The 21,807-nt window shown below is 40.1% G+C and overlaps 2 protein-coding genes across 2 annotated transcripts; one reads left to right on the top strand and one right to left on the bottom strand.

Moving 5' to 3' along the window:
• Positions 1–920: 920 nt before the first annotated feature.
• Positions 921–12,134, bottom strand: LOC310926572 (divergent protein kinase domain 1A-like; the record flags this gene model as incomplete). The annotated part of the gene is made up of 5 exons (XM_083888735.1): positions 921–1,733; positions 4,005–4,181; positions 4,280–4,387; positions 4,517–4,651; positions 12,078–12,134. 5 exons carry the CDS (start codon positions 12,132–12,134, stop codon positions 921–923), a joined length of 1,290 nt encoding a protein of 429 aa, XP_083744861.1.
• Positions 12,135–20,093: 7,959 nt separating this feature from the next.
• Positions 20,094–20,580, top strand: LOC310925723 (uncharacterized protein; the record flags this gene model as incomplete). The annotated part of the gene is made up of 2 exons (XM_083887737.1): positions 20,094–20,274; positions 20,363–20,580. 2 exons carry the CDS (start codon positions 20,094–20,096, stop codon positions 20,578–20,580), a joined length of 399 nt encoding a protein of 132 aa, XP_083743863.1.
• Positions 20,581–21,807: the final 1,227 nt, after the last annotated feature.

The following is a 21,807-nucleotide window of genomic DNA, read 5'->3' as shown; positions in this document are numbered from 1 at the left end:
CCTTCTTCTTCTGAACGTGATGAGATGATTATGCAGAATAAGACTCAGTGACACAAGACTTTTCACCAAACAACCACATCTTTATTCTGTTACAAGTCAAGTGTCAATTCCAGGCTCTGCGTTCCCAAAAAGCTCTACTTCTCCCTGAGCAAAACCCCACATTTTTTTACCTGCTGCTCCTCCTATACGTCACCCTATGCCCTTATGCCCTTTATTCGACCAGAGCACATCAAAGGACAAATGCCTAACCTAAACATCCACTTTATGGTCAGCTGACGATCCATCTGAGCAGGCAATGCTCAGATAAAATCTACAGGCTTCCGTCGTAAAACTTAAGTACGAGTATGTGAACACAGAATTATAGTGTATAAGATACTTCAAACTCTATAAAACAGGAAACGGATATAATAAAATATCAAAGGAATTGAGAATGCCAATCAGCAGTGCTCAAACTCATTTCAGCCACAACTGCCAGGAAAATGGTTGGGGATGCAAAGAAAAACCCACAAATAATTTCAAAACGACAAAGAAAAAGATTGTTTTACGTTTATGTGTGGATAGGGCCTTAGTGCCGGTCCCAAGCCTGGATAAATGGGAGGGTTTGTTTTTCGGGGAGGGCATCCGGTGTGCTGCCAAATCAAATATGCAGATTGTGCATAAAAATAAACAAATATTGCATTCTGTGTAAATAGTTGAAACCTTGTTCTGTCTATAACCTCTATGTACTGCTGCCTCTCTTGGCTTGGACTGCCTTGCAAAGGAATTCATTGCTAATTGCAAATTTCAAATCAGCTCCAAATGTAGTTTGAATTTGATTTCATGTATGCTTTTCCTGATCAGACTTTCAAAAAAACAGGTTATGCTACAAATCCAATTTTCCCCGGCAGCCCTGGCCACGATTCATTCGTACCTGTTCACAGTTAGGAGTCTTTCGTATGAGAGATTTTCTTCCACAGCAATGTCTTAAGGTTATTCAGAATCAGCGAGTGTTCCATTTCCATTTGTTCTGCCGAGCCTCTCAGTGCGATGCAGGCATACAGCTGCTTCTCTAGCTCCTCGTGCACGTCCGACGGCGCTCCCTTCAGTATATAATCCTTCAGTGCTTTGCATGCTCTGGCTAAGTTTGGTCTGGTGACCTCTGGAGTGCAGCGGTTCTTGGTGAGGTCACAGGAAGTAAGGCAGTCTGCGCCATACAGACAGTCCTCGTCCACTTCGCAGTGCTGTTGCCGGATACCCTCTTGGAAGATGGCTTCGGGTACGATGTACTGCGTGTCCATCACCTTCAGGTCATGGCGGTCGTTGTAACCGAAAGCGGTGGCACTGACGTCACACATGAGGAAGCTGCCGAACGTGCCGTGGAAAAGGTCCTCGACCAGCTCCAGGAGTCCGATGGAGATCTTGGCCTTGTGCGGCCATGAGGGCGTGAACCACTGGTCCATCCTGCGGCGAAGACCTGCAGGGATCCACACCTCCATGATCCAGGGGAGACTGATCCCATAGAGTGGAGCATATGGCACCTTCTCCATCATATACAGGTCTCCACAGAAGCCCAGTAACTTTGGCATGTGTTCTCTGTCTCGCAGGACTAACGCCAACAGGATCTCGTTGAGCTGCAGCAGAGCCCATGCCGAGCGAGCCTCGGGCAGCGAGACACGACCGTCCTTATTGACATCTCCCACAGACAGCAGCTGGGTTGCCAGGTTTGCGAGGTTGGCCTGATCCCCCACTTTAACCTGTGAAGGAATTAAATTCAAAAGAAAAACTAGGGTTTCATTTCCAACGCAGTTTCCCCCCCTAATACAGTGGTATGCAAAAGTTTGGGTACCGCTGTAAATGTTCATGATTTTCCTTTCAGTTAAATATATCATATAGGAGACAAACACAGTGATAGTTGAGAAGTGAAATAAAGCTTATATGATTTACAGAAAGTGTGCAAGAATTATTTAAACAAAATTAGGCATGTGCATAAGTTTAGGCACCACATAAGAAACATTTTGTGCATCCTCCTTTTGCAGAAATAACAGCCTCCGAAAGCTTCCTATAGCTTCCAATTAGAGTCTGGATTCTGGCTGAAGGTATTTTGGACCATTCTTCTTTACAAAACATCTCCAGTTCAGTCAGGTTTGATGGTTTCCGAGCATGGACAGTCCGCTTTAAATCACACAACAAATGTTCAATAATATTCAGGTCTGGGGACTGAGATGGTCATTCCAGAACGTTGTATTTGTTCCTCTGCATGAATGCCTTAGTAGATTTTGAGCAGTGTTTAGGGTCGTTGTCTTGTTGAAAGATCCAGCCCCGACACAACTTCAGCTTTGTCACTGATTCTTGGATATTGTTCTCCAGAATCTGCTGATATTGAGTGGAATCCATGCGACCCTCAACTTTAACAAGATTCCCAGTCCATGCACTGGCCTCACAGCCCCACAGCATGATGGAACCACCACCACATGTTACTTTAGGTAGTAAGTGTTTTTCTTGGAATGCTGTGCTCGTTTTCCACCGTGCATAACGGCCCTTGTTTTTGCCCAAATAACTCTATTTTTAACTCTACTATTTTAGTTTCATCAGTCCACAGCACCTTATTCCAAATGTCCTTTAGCATACCTCAAGCGACTCTGTTTGTGGCGGGTGCACAGAAAAGGCTTTTTCTGCATTACTCTTCCATACAGCATCTCCTTGTGTAAAGTGCTCTGTATAGTTGAACGATGCACAGTGACACCATCTGCAGCAAGATGATGTTGTAGGTCGACTGTGACTGTTCTCACCATCCTTGGCCTCTGCTTATCTGAGATTTTTCTTGGTCTGCCACTTCAGGCCTTAACTAGAACTGTGCCTGTGGTCTTCCATTTCCTCACAATGTTCCTCGCAGTTGAAACTGAGAGCTTAAATCTCTGAGATAGCTTTCTGTATCCTTCCCCTAAACCATGATGTTGAACAATCATTGTTTTCAGGTCATTTGAGAGTTGTTTTGAGGCTCCCATGTTCTCTCTTCAGAGAAGTTACAAAGAGGAGAAACACTTACAATTGACCTTAAATACTCTTTCTCATGATTGGATTCACCTGTGTATGGAGGTCAAGAGTCACTGAGGTTACCAAACCAATTTTGAGTTCCAATAATTAGTGCTAAAGGTATTGAAATCAATAAAATGGGGTGCTTAAATTAATGCCAAATTGTGTTTAAATAATTCTTGCACACTTTCTGTAAATCATATAAGCTTTATTTCACTTCTCAAATATCACTGTGTTTGCCTCCTATATGATATATTTAACAGAAATTTCTTATTCCAACAACCAATGATTTATAAAGGAAAATCATGAAAAATTACAGGGGTGCCCAAACTTTTGCATACCACTGTAACTTGCAAACCCTCAGACTTAATTGGATAGTTGTCTTGCACTGTTCCTCCTGCGTTCCTGCTTTGTACCAAATGGGATACAGGCAGGCACTTGCTGAATGAAAATATATCATTAGGAAAACAAATGTTTGTCAAGAAGTTGCCTGAGAGCTGAGTGGGGAGTTTGTTGCATATTGTAAATACTATTGTATGAAAGCTAGTGAAAGAAGTGTTGGGTTCACAGCTAGAGAGAGACGCATTCAAATACCATTGCAAATGTCATCACTTTTTCAAGATCTACACGAGTTTGGAGGAACAGCTTCAACACGTATTCAAGAAACGTCTTAAATGTCATCACTTCTGCAAACACACCACCAAATAAATGCTTGTTGCTGCTGCCACCTTGTGATAATATTTGTTCCACACATTAGGGAAGTCACGTGCGTAGACATATTTGTTTTTATAGATGCAATCATCAATGAAGCGTTTGTTTTGCATCTTTTTTAATAATTACAAATAGTCACAATAACTGATTGACTTTTTATGATCAAGTGAATAATTGAATACTCATCCGCCATCTTTAGTACAGATTGTGTCAGTACCTCATGCAACCTCACTTAAATCCCCAAGTCTCACAAGTGCTTCTTGGTATGAGAACTTCCTAACCTTCAGGTGGCTGAGGATCATCTCCCTGAACCTCTCCACTGATGTGACCTTGTTAGGCTTGTTGAAGGCTACAGCCTCCTTCCTTGGCTCCATCTCATTTCCAAAATCATAACGAGGAGCCTCCGCCATCTGGCACTTAATGACACCCTCCAGGTCTCCCCAGCTCCCGGAGTAAACCTGAAAATAAGGTAGGTACAGGTGTGCAGCTGATTTAACATTGACCATACTGGAGAGGAGTGTTAAATTAAAAAAAAAAAAAGAGAAGAAAGTCTGACCTGGCTGTTTGGTTTGACAGTGAAGCACTTCCCTAGATAAAGGGTCTCTTTGTCACAAAGGCTGCTGCAGGCTGAGCCGTCTATGACTCCTTTTCTGTATTTGTCACACTAGAACACATAAATGGGTAAAATGATGAACTGTGAAAAAAGAAACTGGATTACTATGTATGATAGCGTACACGGAGAGTTTACATTTATATACATATACATAGATATGTGGGAAAACAAAGCGCTCACTATAGAGTCTTTGCAGTCGTGCCCACGACACAGCTCTGTGTAGGACGAGTACTTCGCGTACACGATCCAGCTGCCCACAAACACCGTCAGCCAGGAGAAGAACAGGTACTTCATGTGAAAGTAGGCGAATCTGGCCTGTTGGATAAACAGTGGACACGTTTTGAAACACAGATATTAACATCAGATATTAACATACACACATTTACTGTAAGATCCCCAACACAATTGGTGCCCCGTGTAATGGTTTTAAAGCGGAACTAGACCGGAAGTTCCTATTATCGCTGTTTTTTTGGTGTGTATCTGCGTCATTACCTTGTTTATGAAGCCCTGACGGTTCGAAACAAACAGTTCAGCCACTGCTGAGAACGTTGTGTTTTATTGTAATCTCGGGGCTCAACGAGATCACTGAAAATCCCGTAATAGTAACGTAAGCAGCGGTTCTCCTGAACAACCGATCGTCCTGCTCCGGGCGGTAGTCCGGGCACATCCGGTTACGTACATTGAACCGCAGAAGAAGAATAACGTCCGTTGTGGAGGTGTTTCACGAGCAACAGTGTCTTCTGACTCTGGGTCTGACTCCGGTTTAAAGTCATAAAAGGGACTGCGGCGGGGAGTCGTGACGAAGCTATTTTTAAACACTGTTAAAACAATGTTTTGATAATGAGGAGCAGTGCATCCGCCGTTCCAGAGGGGGGCGCTGCGCTTCTGAGAACGGATGTGCTGGATAGTACTGGCCAATCACAAGACTCTGTCTTCTGGGGGTGAAAGTTCACTCTGAAATCTCGCAGCAGAAAAACACTGTCAGAAAAGAGGATTTCTATCGGCTAGTTTACAGCAACTAGGAGGTTTTTGACCATAAAAACAAGTTAATATATGTAAGTAGACCTCCATAACTAACATTATGTGCAACAGGACCACTCTATGTGACCTTTAAGAAAATTAATAACATAATGAATTATTAAAAATAATATTCATATTTTCTCACCGATTACAAGGCTGAATCACAACATAATGATGCCTCGTGTGGCGGTGGATCACAACATTGGTATCTAGTATGCAGTTAAAATGGAGGGGAAGGATGTGACCCGCAGACAGCGGTCTACACAGTATAAATGCTTATAACTGCTTGATTACATTAATACAAACAAACGATAGTATAAAAATATGTATTTGTCTTATAAGAATTAGTACTATAAGTACTATTTTATTTCATAAGAATATCTATTAAAGAATGGGGAAAAAAATGGAAAATCCATCCATCCAATTTTCTACCACCCTGGACAGTTAAAATGTAAAATAAATTATTGTATATATTTATTTATTAAACAAAAAAAAAAAAAAAAAATTAATACAATTAAAGAACATGAAAACGTATTTATCCTCTAAGATGTATGTAATGTGATATAACATTTTTTTTTTTTAAATCCCTTAACTGACCAAAGCTTGCTTCATCAGGAAGTAGTCACAGTTTGCACATGTGCAAAACAAATCCGGTTTCCTATACAAATCCGGTAGTGACACTGGCTTCTGATATAAATATTTGAGGCTGGTTCAGGTGTAATGAGGCTGATTTGTGATGCACGATAGGGCCCCCTCTCGGCTTGGGAGCCCCAGACTTGCTTTTGCCTACCTTGTACTGTAGCACCGCCCCTGTCTGTTAGTACAGGAACAGTGAGTTGGCTATAAAATCAGTTTCAAACTATATAACAGATGACATCAATAATACCATTGTTCCCACATCAGCACTTCATCATTAATGGAAATTGCTGTTGACGCTAGAACAGATTCCAGGCTCATTGCTTTGTCCCTTTGATTTTCTTTCTAATTCTCGAGCTGATAAATACAGACTACTTAGATGCATAATGACATTCCCCTAATTAGAGAGCATTAGTGAAAGGTAATATACATTTGAGCACTCTTACTTTTTCCTGTCTATTAATGATTATTGCACTCAGTGCTTGACATTGATGGGCACCCCCCACCTCCACCCTCTGGCCCTTTCACATCCAATCTTTTTTATTGGCTTAAGTGTCTTTGCCTCCCTCTCTCTATATTTTTTTATTCATGTCTCCAACACTCCTTCCCATGGGATCTTTTCAATCAAACTTTATAGTTGAGCAGAAACAGAAGCTTGATTGCCACTCTGTAAAAATGTGGCCTTATTTCCAGTGTTGAAAAGAGAGATTTTCAACAACTGGAAATAAGGTAATATGTCGAAGTGTAATTTCTCTAAATGGATTGGACATCAATTTTCTGTTTTGACAGGACAGATGGTGCAGGAATCAAGATTTCAGACACTCACATGTGTCACACTAATCTTGTTTTAACTCCTTTTTTTTCTGTACACTTTTCACACATTTATTCAAGTAGAGATACTACAAAACGTTTTTGTAAGGGAAGTCTTGTACATAAACAAATGACAAATATGCTAAATAGTAATAGTCAAAGAAATTCTTCACAATTCAGCAATTTCAGATTCAGGATTATTGGATGAAATGACAACTAAATATCGGTCAAATAAAATTTAAATTCAAAACAATTAGGAAAGGCTCTCTGATAAAAGTATTTCCCTACTAGAAAATATGATTTAAAAGAAACTGATATTCTATAATAATGTACTATACCATCAACCTGCCCAGGGACTGCAGGTGGAAAATAGCAATCTGCTAAAACCTGGCACAATGCATATTTTCTTGTTGTGCAAGATTAATGTTTTATTGTGCATCATTGTCCCTGTCCTAAAAATACAATTACAAAACTACAATATAATTGCTGCTAATAACAAAAAGGTAAACCTGGTGTCTAAAAGAAAGCATTCAAGCGAAAGATTAAGCAATTTTTTACAGTTACAGCTTTCTGAAATGTCATCGTGCTTTCTGACCTTTTGACCTTAAGGGCCACCATAGGTATTTGAATTACATTTCTTGAAATGCAGTTAAAATTACATTAGCCAGTAGCTTAAGTGCAATCCCCCGTTTTTATCTTCTTATCAGAAAGTTGGCAGCCGCATATTGACATGGTAATTTCAAGTTCTTTCAGTTAAACATAGAATAGAATATTCAAATTCAAATGCTTCATTGAATTTACAATGTAAACATTTAATATGTGTGTAAAAGTAGCTTCCGCTTAATCTAACTGTATACATTTGTCAGTTCCATGTATTTCACAAATGATGATCATCAATGCAGCAGCCTTTATATCAGGTTCAGTCATCAAAGATACCTTAAAGCGGAACTAGACCGGAAGTTCCTATTATCGCTGTTTTTTTGGTGTGTATCTGCGTCATTACCTTGTTGATGAAGCCTGACGGTTCTAAACAAACAGTTCAGCCATTGCTGAGAACGTTGTGTTTTATTGTAATCTCGGGGCTCAACGAGATCCCTGAAAATTCCGTAATAGTTACGTAAACAGCGGTTCTCCTGAACAACCGATCGTCCTGCTCCGGGCGGTAGTCCGGGCACATCCGGTTACGTACATTGAACCGCAGAAGAAGAATAACGTCCGTTGTGGAGGTGTTTCATGAGCAACAGTGTCTTCTGACTCAGGGTCTGACTCCGGTTTAAAGTCATAAAAGGGACTGCGGCGGGGAGTCGTGACGAAGCTATTTTTAAACACTGTTAAAACAATGTTTTGATAATGACGAGCAGTGCATCCGCTGTTCCAGAGGGGGGCGCCGCGCTTCTGAGAACGGATGTGCTGGATAGTACTGGCCAATCACAAGACTCTGTCTTCTGGGGGTGAAAGTTCACTCTGAAATCTCGCAGCAGAAAAACACCGTCAGAAAAGAGGATTTCTATCGGCTAGTTTACAGCAACTAGGATGTTTTTGACCATAAAAACAAGTTAATATATGTAAGTAGACCTCCATAACTAACATATATGTGCAACAGGACCACTCTATGTGACCTTTAACTCTAAGGAGGTAACTCTAGAATATCCAAACTCTAACATGGTATCTTGTCTCATGTCACAACACAGGTAATATCGATATATTGCCCAGCCTCAATACAAAGTTTTTTGCCTTCAAAAAATGTGTTATGCCATGTCTCCTAATGCGAGTACACACGTGTTACTCATGCGAAAACATGCTTTGTGTTCTTTGTGAGAAAGAAAGAACATGTAAAAAGAAAATTGATCTCTATTGTTTTGTAGCAATTGTTTTTACTAACTAATCCTTACCAAACAGACCCACAGCAGGTTGAACAGCAGTGACCACACAAGGAAACGCTGCCCACACCTTCCATAGATTCATGCATCAACAGCAGAAACATTATGGATATAGTGCACCGTGGAGAGACAAATGTACGATCAGTCTTCCTTTGATCAATACGTTTGTGGCTTTCATTATTGCGCAGAGCAGAATTCCTATCTGTGGGGTTATATTTATTGACCCTTCTGCAAGTGCTCATGAGCCACAAACATGGCTAATGAGCTGATATTGATCGTGGCTGCTGTGACAGCTATTAATTAAAGACTGAGTGGGAACTGTGGCCATACGTACCCACTGAGGTGGGTAGAAAGAATGATCAAAACTGCTTTAAACTACAGTTTTGGTTTTGGTTAGGCTGTCCAAATGAATGAACGTCAGTACTGTGTCCTAATAACAAAGAATATCTGTGAAAACCTATGTGTTTTTGTCTGTGTGTGTGTGTGTGTCTCTATTTGACTGTGAGGACCATGTTTCAATCACTTCTATCATTGTGAGGACATTTCAACTTTAATGGCTTTTTGAGACTAAGGGTGAATTCCAATTCCTTGCTTAACCCTCAATCTCAAAAATGTGCGCTCCCTCTAGTGCAAGTGCTGTCCCGATTCTCAGAAAAATTAAGTTGAGGGGCGAGTTTAAGGGCTGTATCGCCCTCAATATTGAGATTTTCCCGAGACCACCCTTGAGGGCAAGGGCTACCCAGAATGCATTGCGTGTTTTCACATAAGAAAGATGGCGTCGAAAGCAGCGAAGCGAGTGCGATACAAATTAAGTATTTTCTTTGTTATTAGAGATATAAAAATGATGAAAACCATTGTATTATCTTAGTTTAGGCCCATATTATGGATTACTGACGTCATTGTTGCGTAACATTTATTTTTATTTTACGACCTTTTGTCAGTAGCCGGCCGGTGCGGACAAGCGATCGTTTGCTATGGTTTACTTTTCAATAAGCCGTGGTGTGTGGTAACTGTCAGCTGAATATTTGTATGAGTATCATCTTATAACTAACTGACAACCTAATAACTTGACTGAAATATAATAATAAATAAATAATCCTGACGTAAATGTGTTCTTCTTCTTCTTTTTTGGAGTTGACAGACTGGACGCAGCTTTCGCGTTATTCTGCCCCCTACAGTCTGAGGATGTATCTGCATTTAAGGGGTGTCCCATTTAATTTCCAAGTGACAAAATAACCCTCAACACTTGGTTTTGAGGGACAGTTTAGATTAAGGGTTGAGCTTGAGGGTTAAGAATGAGGGTTAAGATAGGAATTGGAATTGGCCCTCGGTTTCAAGGTTAAGTTTAGTGATTTGGTTTTGGTAAGGCTGTACAACATTAATGGAAGTCAACGTCTTGACCTAAGCTGCACAAACCTGTGTGTGTGTGTGTGTGTATGGAGACTTGTCTTCCTTCAAGTCTTTAGACTTCCAAAAAGCCAGTCCCCATAATGTAAATGATGACATTTTAAGGTGAACACATGATGTATGGAGTCATCACTGCACAGCTGCATGTGACTTTGTTTTACACAGGAAACACAGCAGTTGTTCAGCTTGATTCTTGTGTCAAACGTCTTGCTCATGCCTCTTACTGTCACGGTACGCTGACCAATCGGTGGCTGGCTGACGCATAGTATCGCCTCAGCTCACTTGGAACCTCGCCAGAGACAGGTACCAACAAAGTACCTGGTACCAGGCGAGGCCAGAGGCGATTCTATAGAGTCCGTAGGGGCCCTAAGCAAAAATTCCCACGGGGCCCTTCCTTCCAACCAGTGTTCATCACCATTATGTTATAAATAATCTGACACCAACGAAAAAAGGTATGAGTTCAAAATATTATTTTTTTTTCAAAATGAATGAAATAACATGGACAAGCCTTGTAATTAAAAAGTATGTGAACATATAAATGTAAAGAACAATAAACTGTAAATGTAAATATCTATCGATGCTGTCGATATGCATTACACTGTAAATAATCCTCTTCATTTTCCAACTTGCAGAACGATAACTTCACACAGGTTAACATAAGGTGGGGCCCCTTTAAAGGTCACATAGAGTGGTCCTGTTGCACATAAATGTTAGTTATGGAGGTCTACTTACATATATTAACTTGTTTTTATGGTCAAAAACCTCCTAGTTTCTGTAAACTAGTCGATAGAAATCCTCTTTTCTGACAGTGTTTTTCTGCTGCGAGATTTCAGAGTGAACTTTCACCCCCAGAAGACAGAGTCTTGTGATTGGCCAGTACTATCCAGCACATCCGTTCTCAGAAGCGCAGCGCCCCCCTCTTGAACGGCAGATGCACTGCTCCTCATTATCAAAACATTGTTTTAACAGTGTTTAAAAATAGCTTCTTCACGACTCCCCGCCGCAGTCCCTTTTATGACTTTAAACCGGAGTCAGACCCAGAGTCAGAAGACACTGTTGCTCGTGAAACACCTCCACAACGGACGTTATTCTTCTTCTGCGGTTCAATGTACGTAACCGGATGTGCCCGGACTAGTGCCCGGAGCAGGACGATCGGTTGTTCAGGAGAACCGCTGCTTACGTAACTATTACGGGATTTTCAGTGATCTCGTTGAGCCCCGAGATTACAATAAAACACAACGTTCTCAGCAATGGCTGAACTGTTTGTTTAGAACCGTCAGGGCTTCATAAACAAGGTAATGACGCAGATACACACCAAAAAAACAGCGATAATAGGAACTTCCGGTCTAGTTCCGCTTTAAGGAGGTTTGCTACTGAGATGTCATTGCAAATCACCCATTGTTGTTTAAGGGAGACGGGGATGTGCCTGGTCACTGCACATTTCAGTAAAAACAGCCCTCAGGCTCCGAGTGTCGGGGCCCCCCCCCCTATCAGCTCAGGGGGCCCCAAGCAGTTGCCTGCCCTGCCTGTTCACAAGCTGCGCCTCTGGGCTATAGCGAGTTGAGTCCAATCGAGCAGGAGGAAACGCCATTAGTCATCGAAACAAGACCCTCTTATCTCTCTCAACCGCGAACACCACTGTCTCTAATGAACTTTGACAGTTTTACAGTGCACAGCATAGACAGTGTGCATCTGCGGGATGCGGCATCACGGAAGAGGTTGCTGTGGCAACGCGGATGAGGAGGATGGTGTGTTCTCTGCGAGCATCAAGTGTACTTTATGATTCATTCGGTGAACGCTGCAGTGAAATGATCCGCTGCTCGTGCATCGTGGCATTAAAATGAAGGTGAGCTGATGAGAGATTATAAAGGCAGGATGCGTAAATAGACGTATATGTGTATTTGTTGATCTGATCTGAGCTCAGCTGGGTTTCACAGCAGTCAGTGAGTGAGTGGGTGAGTGGGTGGGTGAAATATGCGGGATTTTACCTGGATGCAAGGAGGCTTTCGGAATACGAAGCTCCATGGAAACAGACTTCTGGCCATGGTAAACGCAAAACATCTCCCAACAGAAGCCGCAGAAGAATTCTCAGCTCTTCTTCTTCCTCATCCTCATCCTCTTCTTCTCCTCCAGGCGACGTCTCTGTGCTCAGCCACAGCCCGGAGCAGCGGTTTTGCAGCAGCGAAACATCGGCGATGCTGAAGTGTTTCTGTCTCCGTCAGTGAGCCGCACCTGCGACTGAAGTCAGACTCACACTGGACACGATCGTCACCTTCTGACGGTGTCGAACCAATGACAGCAGGAGGAGGACGAGAACCAATCACGGAGCCGCTTTTATCCTTCTGTTCAATGATTGATTCACATTCTGCCTTAAGTGAAAGCTGCAAAATTTTCATCAATATTTAAAAGGTGCATTATGTAATAAATCTAAAGCAACTGGCCATAAAAATCCTCCTAATATGTCACAGAGACTCAGGAATAATGTTCATGTAACAAACTGAACTCACCAACAACAACAGTACAGACAAAATATTTGCATTAAAAAAACATTTTGCAGACTGAAAATCATGTTTATGTTTTGAAATCATGTTTTGGCATGTGGCGCCACCTGCAGTTGTCGACTAATCATTACAGTCTGTAGAATCTCAGCTGCTGAGCAACCACGCGTTGCCAGTTACATCAGGAAACGAAACGTAAAAGACCTCTGTATTTTGAATTTGAATGTAGTAACCTTTTTTGGCCACATTCTTACATATATTATATATATATATATACATATAACATACTGTTTTTCTCTCTGCAGTTCTCAAACAACCTTCCTTACTGTATACTTTAGACCCATTGTTGTTTATTTTATGGACATTGCTTTTTATTTCTCGAATGTTCTTAAACAACAACAGTTGTTTAAAAACACTGCTTGCAGTTTTTGCCTTAAATACTATACAATGTGTCACGATTATGCAAATATGTCATTTTCAAAATGTCTTAAGGTGATTTTGCAAAGTGTCATGAGCAGATATTAGTTTTAGCACATAATATACAAATGTAAAATAAAACTAAACATTCTTTTTGGGACAATATTGGCATGCATAGCTGCACAGCTGAACTCTCCACAGAGTGAACATTAGATAAAAACACAAAAGGCTGCATCCATGTCTCTGGAATATTAGATTATATCTATAATTCTAATTACCTTTTCAGAGTTTGCAAAGTAAAGAACAGTAACTGAGAGCAGTTGATGATTTTTAGTGGAATTATGTAATGCTGATTACCACCAGGCTCTCTAATGGGCAGATTTAAAACAGGAAAAAATCCTATTTCCATATGAGAACAAACAAATAAAGAAAATGCCAGACAAGGCAAGGGCTACAAATACAATTTTTTTGTTCTTCAGATGAAATGACACTGGAAAACATCTGCATTGATTTCACATTTCCTAAATGTCTAAATGTTATTTAATGTTCAATTAGTATCAATTAACCGACTTGTTCCACACTAACATCTATCACAACTGAATATGTGGACAAAACAAACACAGCGATGATACTGTAAAAAAAAAAAAAAAAAAATCCAAAAAGGAAGAACCTTTTTTTGTTTGTTAAATCTATAAATGACATAAGAAACTTGTGTTGTTAGCTTGTATTACAGGCTATATTCCTGTATTACAGTTTCAGTCATGTTTTTGGAGTCACTTGTGATGTACAAAATATGCAGATATTCAGAATTCCAAACAGGAAGGAAAAAGGTTCAGTACTAATCATGCCCTTATTTTATATCACCTTTAAAAACAAGTTTATTACGTGCTTTGACAGATAAAGCAAATGCAAGGTAAAGAAAAAAAGAAAGTGTTACAGCAGCCGAAAGGTAGAAAATAGAAATAAGGTGAGGAAAATAATAAGAAAAACAGCATAAATAACTATAGCTCCACTTTAAACAGTGTGCGACACCACAAATGTATTCTCACACATGTATTTTTTTTTACATATTAAGAGTACAACAGGCCACGTTTTAGAGCTGTAATTGCTAAGCCACGCCACAAGGAGGAGTGTTCACCCAGGTGAGCACTATGATGCAGCAGCACTGAGTGAGAGTGCTACATGTAACAAACGTCAACTTAGAAACTTGGCTTTCCTGCTTTTCCCAACTAAGATAATGAAGTAAACAGAACTATAGTCTACATGATTAATCTTAAAAAAAAAATTATATGTTCTAATGACTCAGTAAACGGAGTTAAGACAGTCAACACTTTTGACTAGTTTGATTAGACTGACTTACAATTAGGTTAATAATTTATTAATTTAAGTCTTAACAACTTGAAATGATTTCTCATGCGAGAAAATGCAAGTTGCTTTTTTTTTTGTTACAGTGTATAGACCAGTGTTTTTCAACCTTTTTTGAGCCAAGGTACATTTTTTTCATTGAAAAAATCCCGAGGCACACCACCAAACAAAATTTAAAAAAAAATTATACTCTGTAGCCTATATTAAATAACAATTTAGTCATTCTTATCAAAGTGTCTTGAATATTTATATCCATATTATTTGCAGATAATTCATTTTTTGTTTTCAAAAAATGTGTTTTTAGACCAATTAGGTGAAATTGGATAATTTCCCACGGCACACCTGACCATCTCTCACAGCACACTGGTTGAAAAACCACTGGTTTAGATATTGTGTGAACTCTGTGAATATTAAGTGCACAATGAACAACCCTGGCACTGGCACGATTTTTGTGGAAGCTTTTCCTGCCACCATGGTGGAGTTAATAAACTGAATATAACAGTAAATGAATCAGAAACACACTCTATACATTGTTAATGTGGTAAACGACTATTCTAGCTCCAAACGTTTGGTTTTTAATGGAATATGTACATAGGTGTATAGAGGCCCATTTCCAGTGTTCTAATGGTACATTGTGTTTGCTAATGGTGTTAGAAGCTAATTGGATGATTAGAAAACCTTTAAAAAACCCTTGTGCAATGATGTTAGCACAGCTGAAAACAGTTTTACTGGTTCTCTGATGAAAGCAAAGTTTGAAGGGTAAAATTATTATTTTGTATCTTGTCTTAAAGCGTAACTCGACAGGAAGTTCCTATTAACGCTGTTTTTTTAGTGTGTATCTACGTCATTACCTTGTTTATGAAGCCCTGACGGTTCGAAACAAACAGTTCAGCCATTGCTGAGAACGTTGTGTTTATTGTAATCTCGGGGCTCAACGAGATCACTGAAAATCCCGTAATAGTTACGTAAGCAGCGGTTCTCCTGAACAACCGATCGTCCTGCTCCAGGCACTAGTCCGGGCACATCCGGTTACGTACATTGAACCGCAGAAGAAGAATAACGTCCGTTGTGGAGGTGTTTCACGAGCAACAGTGTCTTCTGACTCTGGGTCTGACTCCGGTTTAAAGTCATAAAAGGGACTGTGGCGGGGAGTCGTGAAGAAGCTATTTTTAAACACTGTTAAAACAATGTTTTGATAATGAGGAGCAGTGCATCCGCCGTTCCAGAGGGGGGCGCTGCGCTTCTGAGAACGGATGTGCTGGATAGTACTGGCCAATCACAAGACTCTGTCTTCTGGGGGTGAAAGTTCACTCTGAAATCTTGCAGCAGAAAAACACTGTCAGAAAAGAGGATTTCTATCGGCTAGTTTACAGCAACTAGGAGGTTTTTGACCATAAAAACAAGTTAATATATGTAAGTAGACCTCCATAACTAGCATATATGTGCAACAGGAACACTCTATGTGACCTTTAACTGTATTTTCTATTCATTGTGCAACTCTTGATGAATTGAATAAATGAATAAAAGTGTGACTTTTAGGGGAAAAAAACAAACAAATTGTATAGGTGACCCCAAACCTTTGGACGGCAGTGTAGAGGATTTCAACAAATGAAATAAAACGTGATCCAGAAAAATAAAAGACAGATTCATGCCACAGAGAACACATTCCAGTTAAGTCTGGTCTTACACTGGTTTCTAAGATGAGTGCGATGGCTACAGCGTATGACTTAAATCATTTTGATTCTCATCAAACCATTGCACAACTCCTCGTGACTCCTATTTATAACTGTAATTGGGTCAACGGTACTTAGTAGAATCAATTCATTGTTGTTGTGCTGTTATAATGGGGACAAGTCAGTCAAACAGATGCAGGAACTCCCTCAACAGTCTTTCATAGAACTTGGGAACATGAGTTTCTCTTTTATTTGTATGAACATTATATTTTAGTTAGTTTTATTACTTTTCAGATTACTGTAATAAACTTTTGTATTTGATTTTATTTAATTCATTAATTAATCAGCCATCAAACTGATCAAATGAAACACAAAGTGCTTCACATACAAATAGCATCAAGCCAAACTTCATTAGCTGCAAACACAAGCCAGTATTTCTAATGGTGGCGCTACAATAACTGTCTAAAAAAACAACTGAAAATTGAATTTGGAAAATCCTAATAAATTATTAATATGTGCTTTATTTTTTCAACATGCAACATATACACTACCGGTCAAAAGTTTGGGCTCACTTAGAAACATCCTTATTTTTGAAGGAAAAGCACTTTTTTTTTCAATGAATATAACATTAAATGAATCAGAAACACACTCTATACATTGTTAATGTGGTAAACGACTATTCCAGCTGCAAACGTCTGGTTTTTAATGGAATATGTACATAGGTGTATATAGGCCCATTTCCAGTGTTCTAATTGTACATTGTGTTTGCTCATCGCGTTAGAAGGCTATTGGATGATTAGAAAACCCTTGAAAACCCTTGACTATATTTTCTATTTATTTTGAAATTTTGATGAATAAAAGTCTGACTTTTAATGGAAAAAACACAAAAATTGTATAGGTGACCCCAAACTTTTGACCGGTAGTGTAGGTGCAATCGTGAGGAAAACATACAAAAAAGTAGGCTGTAATCAATTACAGTCAATCAACAATCAACAATCAACCATCAATCAGTGACAATTGGAGACAAGCAATACAAACAAGAAATACAAAGTTCTGATTGGCTGATTGGTTGCTAATTGAAGACAGCTGCAGGAACGAATTATGCAGCGCAGTCTGCCTTCACATCATCAATTCATAATTACTAATTCATCTGCGGTGACTTTTTATCAGTTATCAGCATGAGAAATGTCGTGTGTGTGGCGTGTGCGTGTGTGAACTCGCAACCTGTCATTCTCTCAAGTGATCTTTTCTTGTATTCCTGTTTGGGTTTCAGCCACCGACACCCATTCCTGGCCTCTGATTGGCTGGAGTGGCTCTGTTTGGCGCAGTCTCTGCTTTCCAAAGAGATTGAGATTAAGACGTCGTCTGCTACATGTTACAGGTGTCAGCTTGGGTGGTATCTTTAAAGGGGAAATAAGTAGTTTATAGTGCCATCTAGAGGAGAGGCTGAAATTTACAACAAAGACCTGCTGCTCTGCTCACCCCCTCCCTTCCCTGAGCGCTACGGTATCCGCAGCCGGTCAAATGTCGTCCTCGTCGTCTTTCTCCGTGTCAGCAGATGAGGTTCGTGAGGCGAGGGAGAGGGCGGAGCTACCGCGGCCGTAGCAGACGAAGCGGAGAGAGAGGAGGCGGGACTTCCGCTACAAGTAAAGAGACGCTTGATTTGTTCTCTCGCGTTTGTCCTTACAGGCTCCGGTAGACAAATGGCGTCTCGCTGCTAACGGTGGCTATGCAACCGCGGGCCGCGACCATGTTATTTTACATGACTTTTTGAAACACTACGAAAATGAAACAACAACTATTATACAACGACTAGACAATGCAGGAGCACATAATGTGTATAAAAAAGTGGATTTTGGGTTATATAAACCCATAAATACTACATATTGTACCTTTAAATATCTCACACTGCCGCCTTGCAAAACAGGCTTTAGGCACCAACCCTTCTCCTGGATTCTCCTGTTGTTGTGACTGGGTCAAATCTTGCTGAATGTCTGGACATTTTTCAAAGATTTTGTGTAAAAACGAATACAGATGGTCCCTCGTGGATAACATACAGTGTGATCAGCAGGTCTTCTGTCTCTATACCGCACTAAACACTCTCACACTCTCCCCTCGAGGAGTAAACACAATCCTTATTTCCACACTGTATTTACAGACCGGCTGGAGCAGCTGAATCAAGGATCACTGGTATATGTGTTGTTGTTGTCTGGTCATGTGCATATATGGAGCTTCATGGAACACAGTCAGTTCATTGTAGTGAAATAAATGGGGATCACTCACATTTCTAATACCATAGCCTTATATGAGTTTCTGCTGAAACTGGATCACCCTGAAGTAATAGGCGTGCCTTCCTGTAATAGAGCTCAATAAATATAAATGTTCTTGTTCATCATCATCATCATCATCATCATTATTATTATAAGTAGTAGTATTATTTGTATTATAATTATTATAGAAAGATTATGATGAATTCTTTTTTTTTTTTTTTCTAATCAATGAAATACTAAGGCGATGAACATTCAGATGCTTCTCATAGCTTCCCTTCAAATGAGCATCAGCCATTAAAATCAAATTATTGCAAATAAACAAACACACAGGTGCTAATCCAATCAAATTAAAACATTAAATGTGTTTAGCTCAAAAGCTTTACAGGCAAAAACACAGCTTTGGGCGACGTCTTGCAACAAAGTGCTGCACCCAGCGAGCGAGGCAGAGGAGCAAGAAAAGACAAGTGAGCTTCAAAATATCAAACAGGAAAACCAAACGCAAAATCATTCTTTAAATGTAAATGTTATGACTGTCCATTTAATCCATAAATCAAATAGTATGTGACATGCTATTCCCTCCAAAGATATTGGGATATTCCACCCACCTGCACACACAGAAACAGGATGACATTATTCATTGTTCATGTGTCGGGTGTGTATTTTTTTAAGTACAATTTAAAATCAGGATTTTGTATTTTACTTGAGTACGTATTGACTCAAGTATTGTACTTAGTGACTTTATAAATCCTATACGTTACTGAGTAAAAATAAAAAAGTCAGCACAATGAAGAACTACAGGGGGAGAAAATATACACCAGAACCAGACGAATGATGATGTGATTAACACCAGAACTGGCGCGTGAACATAGAGGGCGTGGCCAAAAGTGACGTAATCCAAAATAGTTCTAAAATAGTTTTGGATTTCTGACCCCTTGTCCTATTTCTACGACCCTCACACCCTACGCAAAGTAACTAAGTACCTTTTACTTAAAGTACATGGACAAATGAACTACGTTTTACTTCTACTTGAGTACATTTTCAGAAGACTACTTTTACTTCTACTTGAGTAATATTTCATCAAAGTATTGCTACTTTTACTTGAGTACAATATTTTAGCACTTTTTCCACCTCTGGCTGCTTTTCAGATTTGTTGGTGTCTGAGCTATAGCCTTGTGTCCATTTTCAGGTTTTTAAGGTTCAAGTTTTAACTCCCCCCCAACAAGTTCTGATGGATAACCAAATGTATGGTATTAAATGACAACAATTACATGTTTTATCTTTAACATCTTTCTTTATATCACTACTATGTCATGAGCACTAATATGTCATATTTCACGATTAGTTGGCGCGTGTTATTTTAAAATCCTTTCCTCGGCATGAATAGAGGCAATTGTTTTATTTGATTTTCAATCCTCAGAGAGAAAATAAAGCCGATAGAAAGCTGACTTCTGTTCTCCCTGAGATCTTCGATGTGAGAGCGTAAAAACGATCAGTTTCGCTTCAAGGCTTTGTCAAAACCAGTCTTGTGACTCTCCTGAGAGGCGCTGTTTTGCAGACGCGTACGGGGGTCAGAGTCTATAAAAGAGACTCAGTACAGTAAGGTTTGTGCGACAGAAGCAGGAACACAATTTTGTTTGTTCTGAGGATTCAAAAGTGGAATGTAACTGGATGTAAATTAATTTGGAGCGACTCCTGTTTAGCGTCTTATCATCTCTAAGGCTGTCAACGCGTCCGTTTGGTGTGGTGCATTTTGCAAGCGTTTTAGACTCTTCGCTATCGATATGAGTCGGTATAACAGCGATCTGACACAGAGGGAACAAGAGCGGCTAAAGATTCGCCGAGACAGCGACACTAAAGCCGCCGAACTGGTCAAAATGCAGAAAATGCTGCAGCAGACCAAAGACCTGTTGGACAAGAAGACAGAGACAAGTTCAGAGAAAATGGACACCCAGGAGAACATGGGTCAGTAAAAACCACGACACTTACTTTAGATGCTTGACTACACCCTCAAATGTAATTGTAAAAAGTTGTGTTATTGTTTTTTCCGCAGTTGAAGATCTGGAGGAAAAAGTGCGCTCCTCCCGGCGACACAGGAGAAACTCCCTCCATCACACGCAGATGCTGGAGAGCCAGATGAAGACGGTGAAAGGCGAGCTGGTGGGAACACTGGACCATCTGCAGGAGCTGAGGAACATCTTGCACCGCTCACAGCAGAAGGCCGAAGAGCGCAAAGCGGTGATGGAGAAGCTGGCAGCAGGACTCAGGTGAATCCTCTGAGCCCTCTGCTGCTGCTGCTGCTGCTGTAGATCGAACGCACCGTGTTTTCTTCTGACCTGACATTGTCTCGCATTCCCAACAAGACCATGAGAAGTGAGAGAAACCTGAGCTGCCAAATACATTTAGCATCTCTAAAGACTATGTTTAAAATCCTTTTCATGGTATTTCAGAATCTGATTCCGACAAACGATTACTAGTATTTACTTTACTTTATTTCCCTTTTGCTTCATGCAATTCGAAAAGGTTTGAATTTGTTTTTGTCCGTCTTTTGTTATTTCCTATTGTGCATGTTTAAGATAAATTGCTGCTGCTTATTTATCTGCAAAAGACACCATTTATTTTAAAGAAGCAACCTACAGTTCTGTGGATTACTATTTATTTTTCAATTGTGATGTTTATTTAGGGCCCACGGTTGGTGTAGTGGTTAGCACTCTTGCCTTTGCAGCAAGAAGACCCGGGTTCCTGGGTTTGAGCCCCGTTTGGAACAACTTCGGAACAATGGTCTTTCTGCAAGGAGTTTGCATGTTCTCCCCGTGTGTGCGTGGGTTTTCTCCGGCTTCCTCCCACAGTCCAAAAACATGCGATATGGGGATTAGGTGAATTGGTCCCTCTAAATTGACCGTAGGTGCGAGTGTGTGAGTGAATGGTTGTTTGTCTCTATATGTGGCCCTGTGATGGACTGGCGAACTGTCCAGGGTGTTCCCCGCCTATCGCCCAATGTCTGCTGAGATAGGCACAGCACCCCCTGGTGGAGGAAAAAGCGGTAGATAATGGATGGATGGATGTTTATTTAATCCTTGTTGAGAGTCAGCAATGGTTAGGATCCGTATCATCGCCCATATATGTTCCCTCTTGGTTTCTCCCTGGTTTAGGATTCAGGCCCATCCATCCTTAGTCCCCTAAAAATGATGTTCCAAAAAAACCTTCCAAAAAACAAAAGTTGCTGATTTATAAAAGATAGTATTAAAATATTAAAGAAAATATTAAAGTATCAAATGTATTTATCCTTCAGGACTGTAGGCTTAATAAAATTAATTATTATTTTTCAAAATTAATCATATTCATGATGTAAAAAAAAAAAAAAGATGTATTATGAGTTTATGAGTTCTGAACACAGATAAACATTTGAAAATGTTTGTCTTTGTGAATGATTTTTTCCTCAGACAACAGAAAAGAAGATGCTTGGGAGATTTTCCATGTTTTCTCACTCCCTGTGGG

The sequence above is a fragment of the Microchirus variegatus genome (genome assembly GCF_963457635.1).
Source record: "Microchirus variegatus genome assembly, chromosome: 4".
Classification (NCBI taxonomy): domain Eukaryota; kingdom Metazoa; phylum Chordata; class Actinopteri; order Pleuronectiformes; family Soleidae; genus Microchirus; species Microchirus variegatus.
Note: the sequence above shows the minus strand (reverse complement) of the source record. Positions and strands in the feature narration are given on the sequence as shown.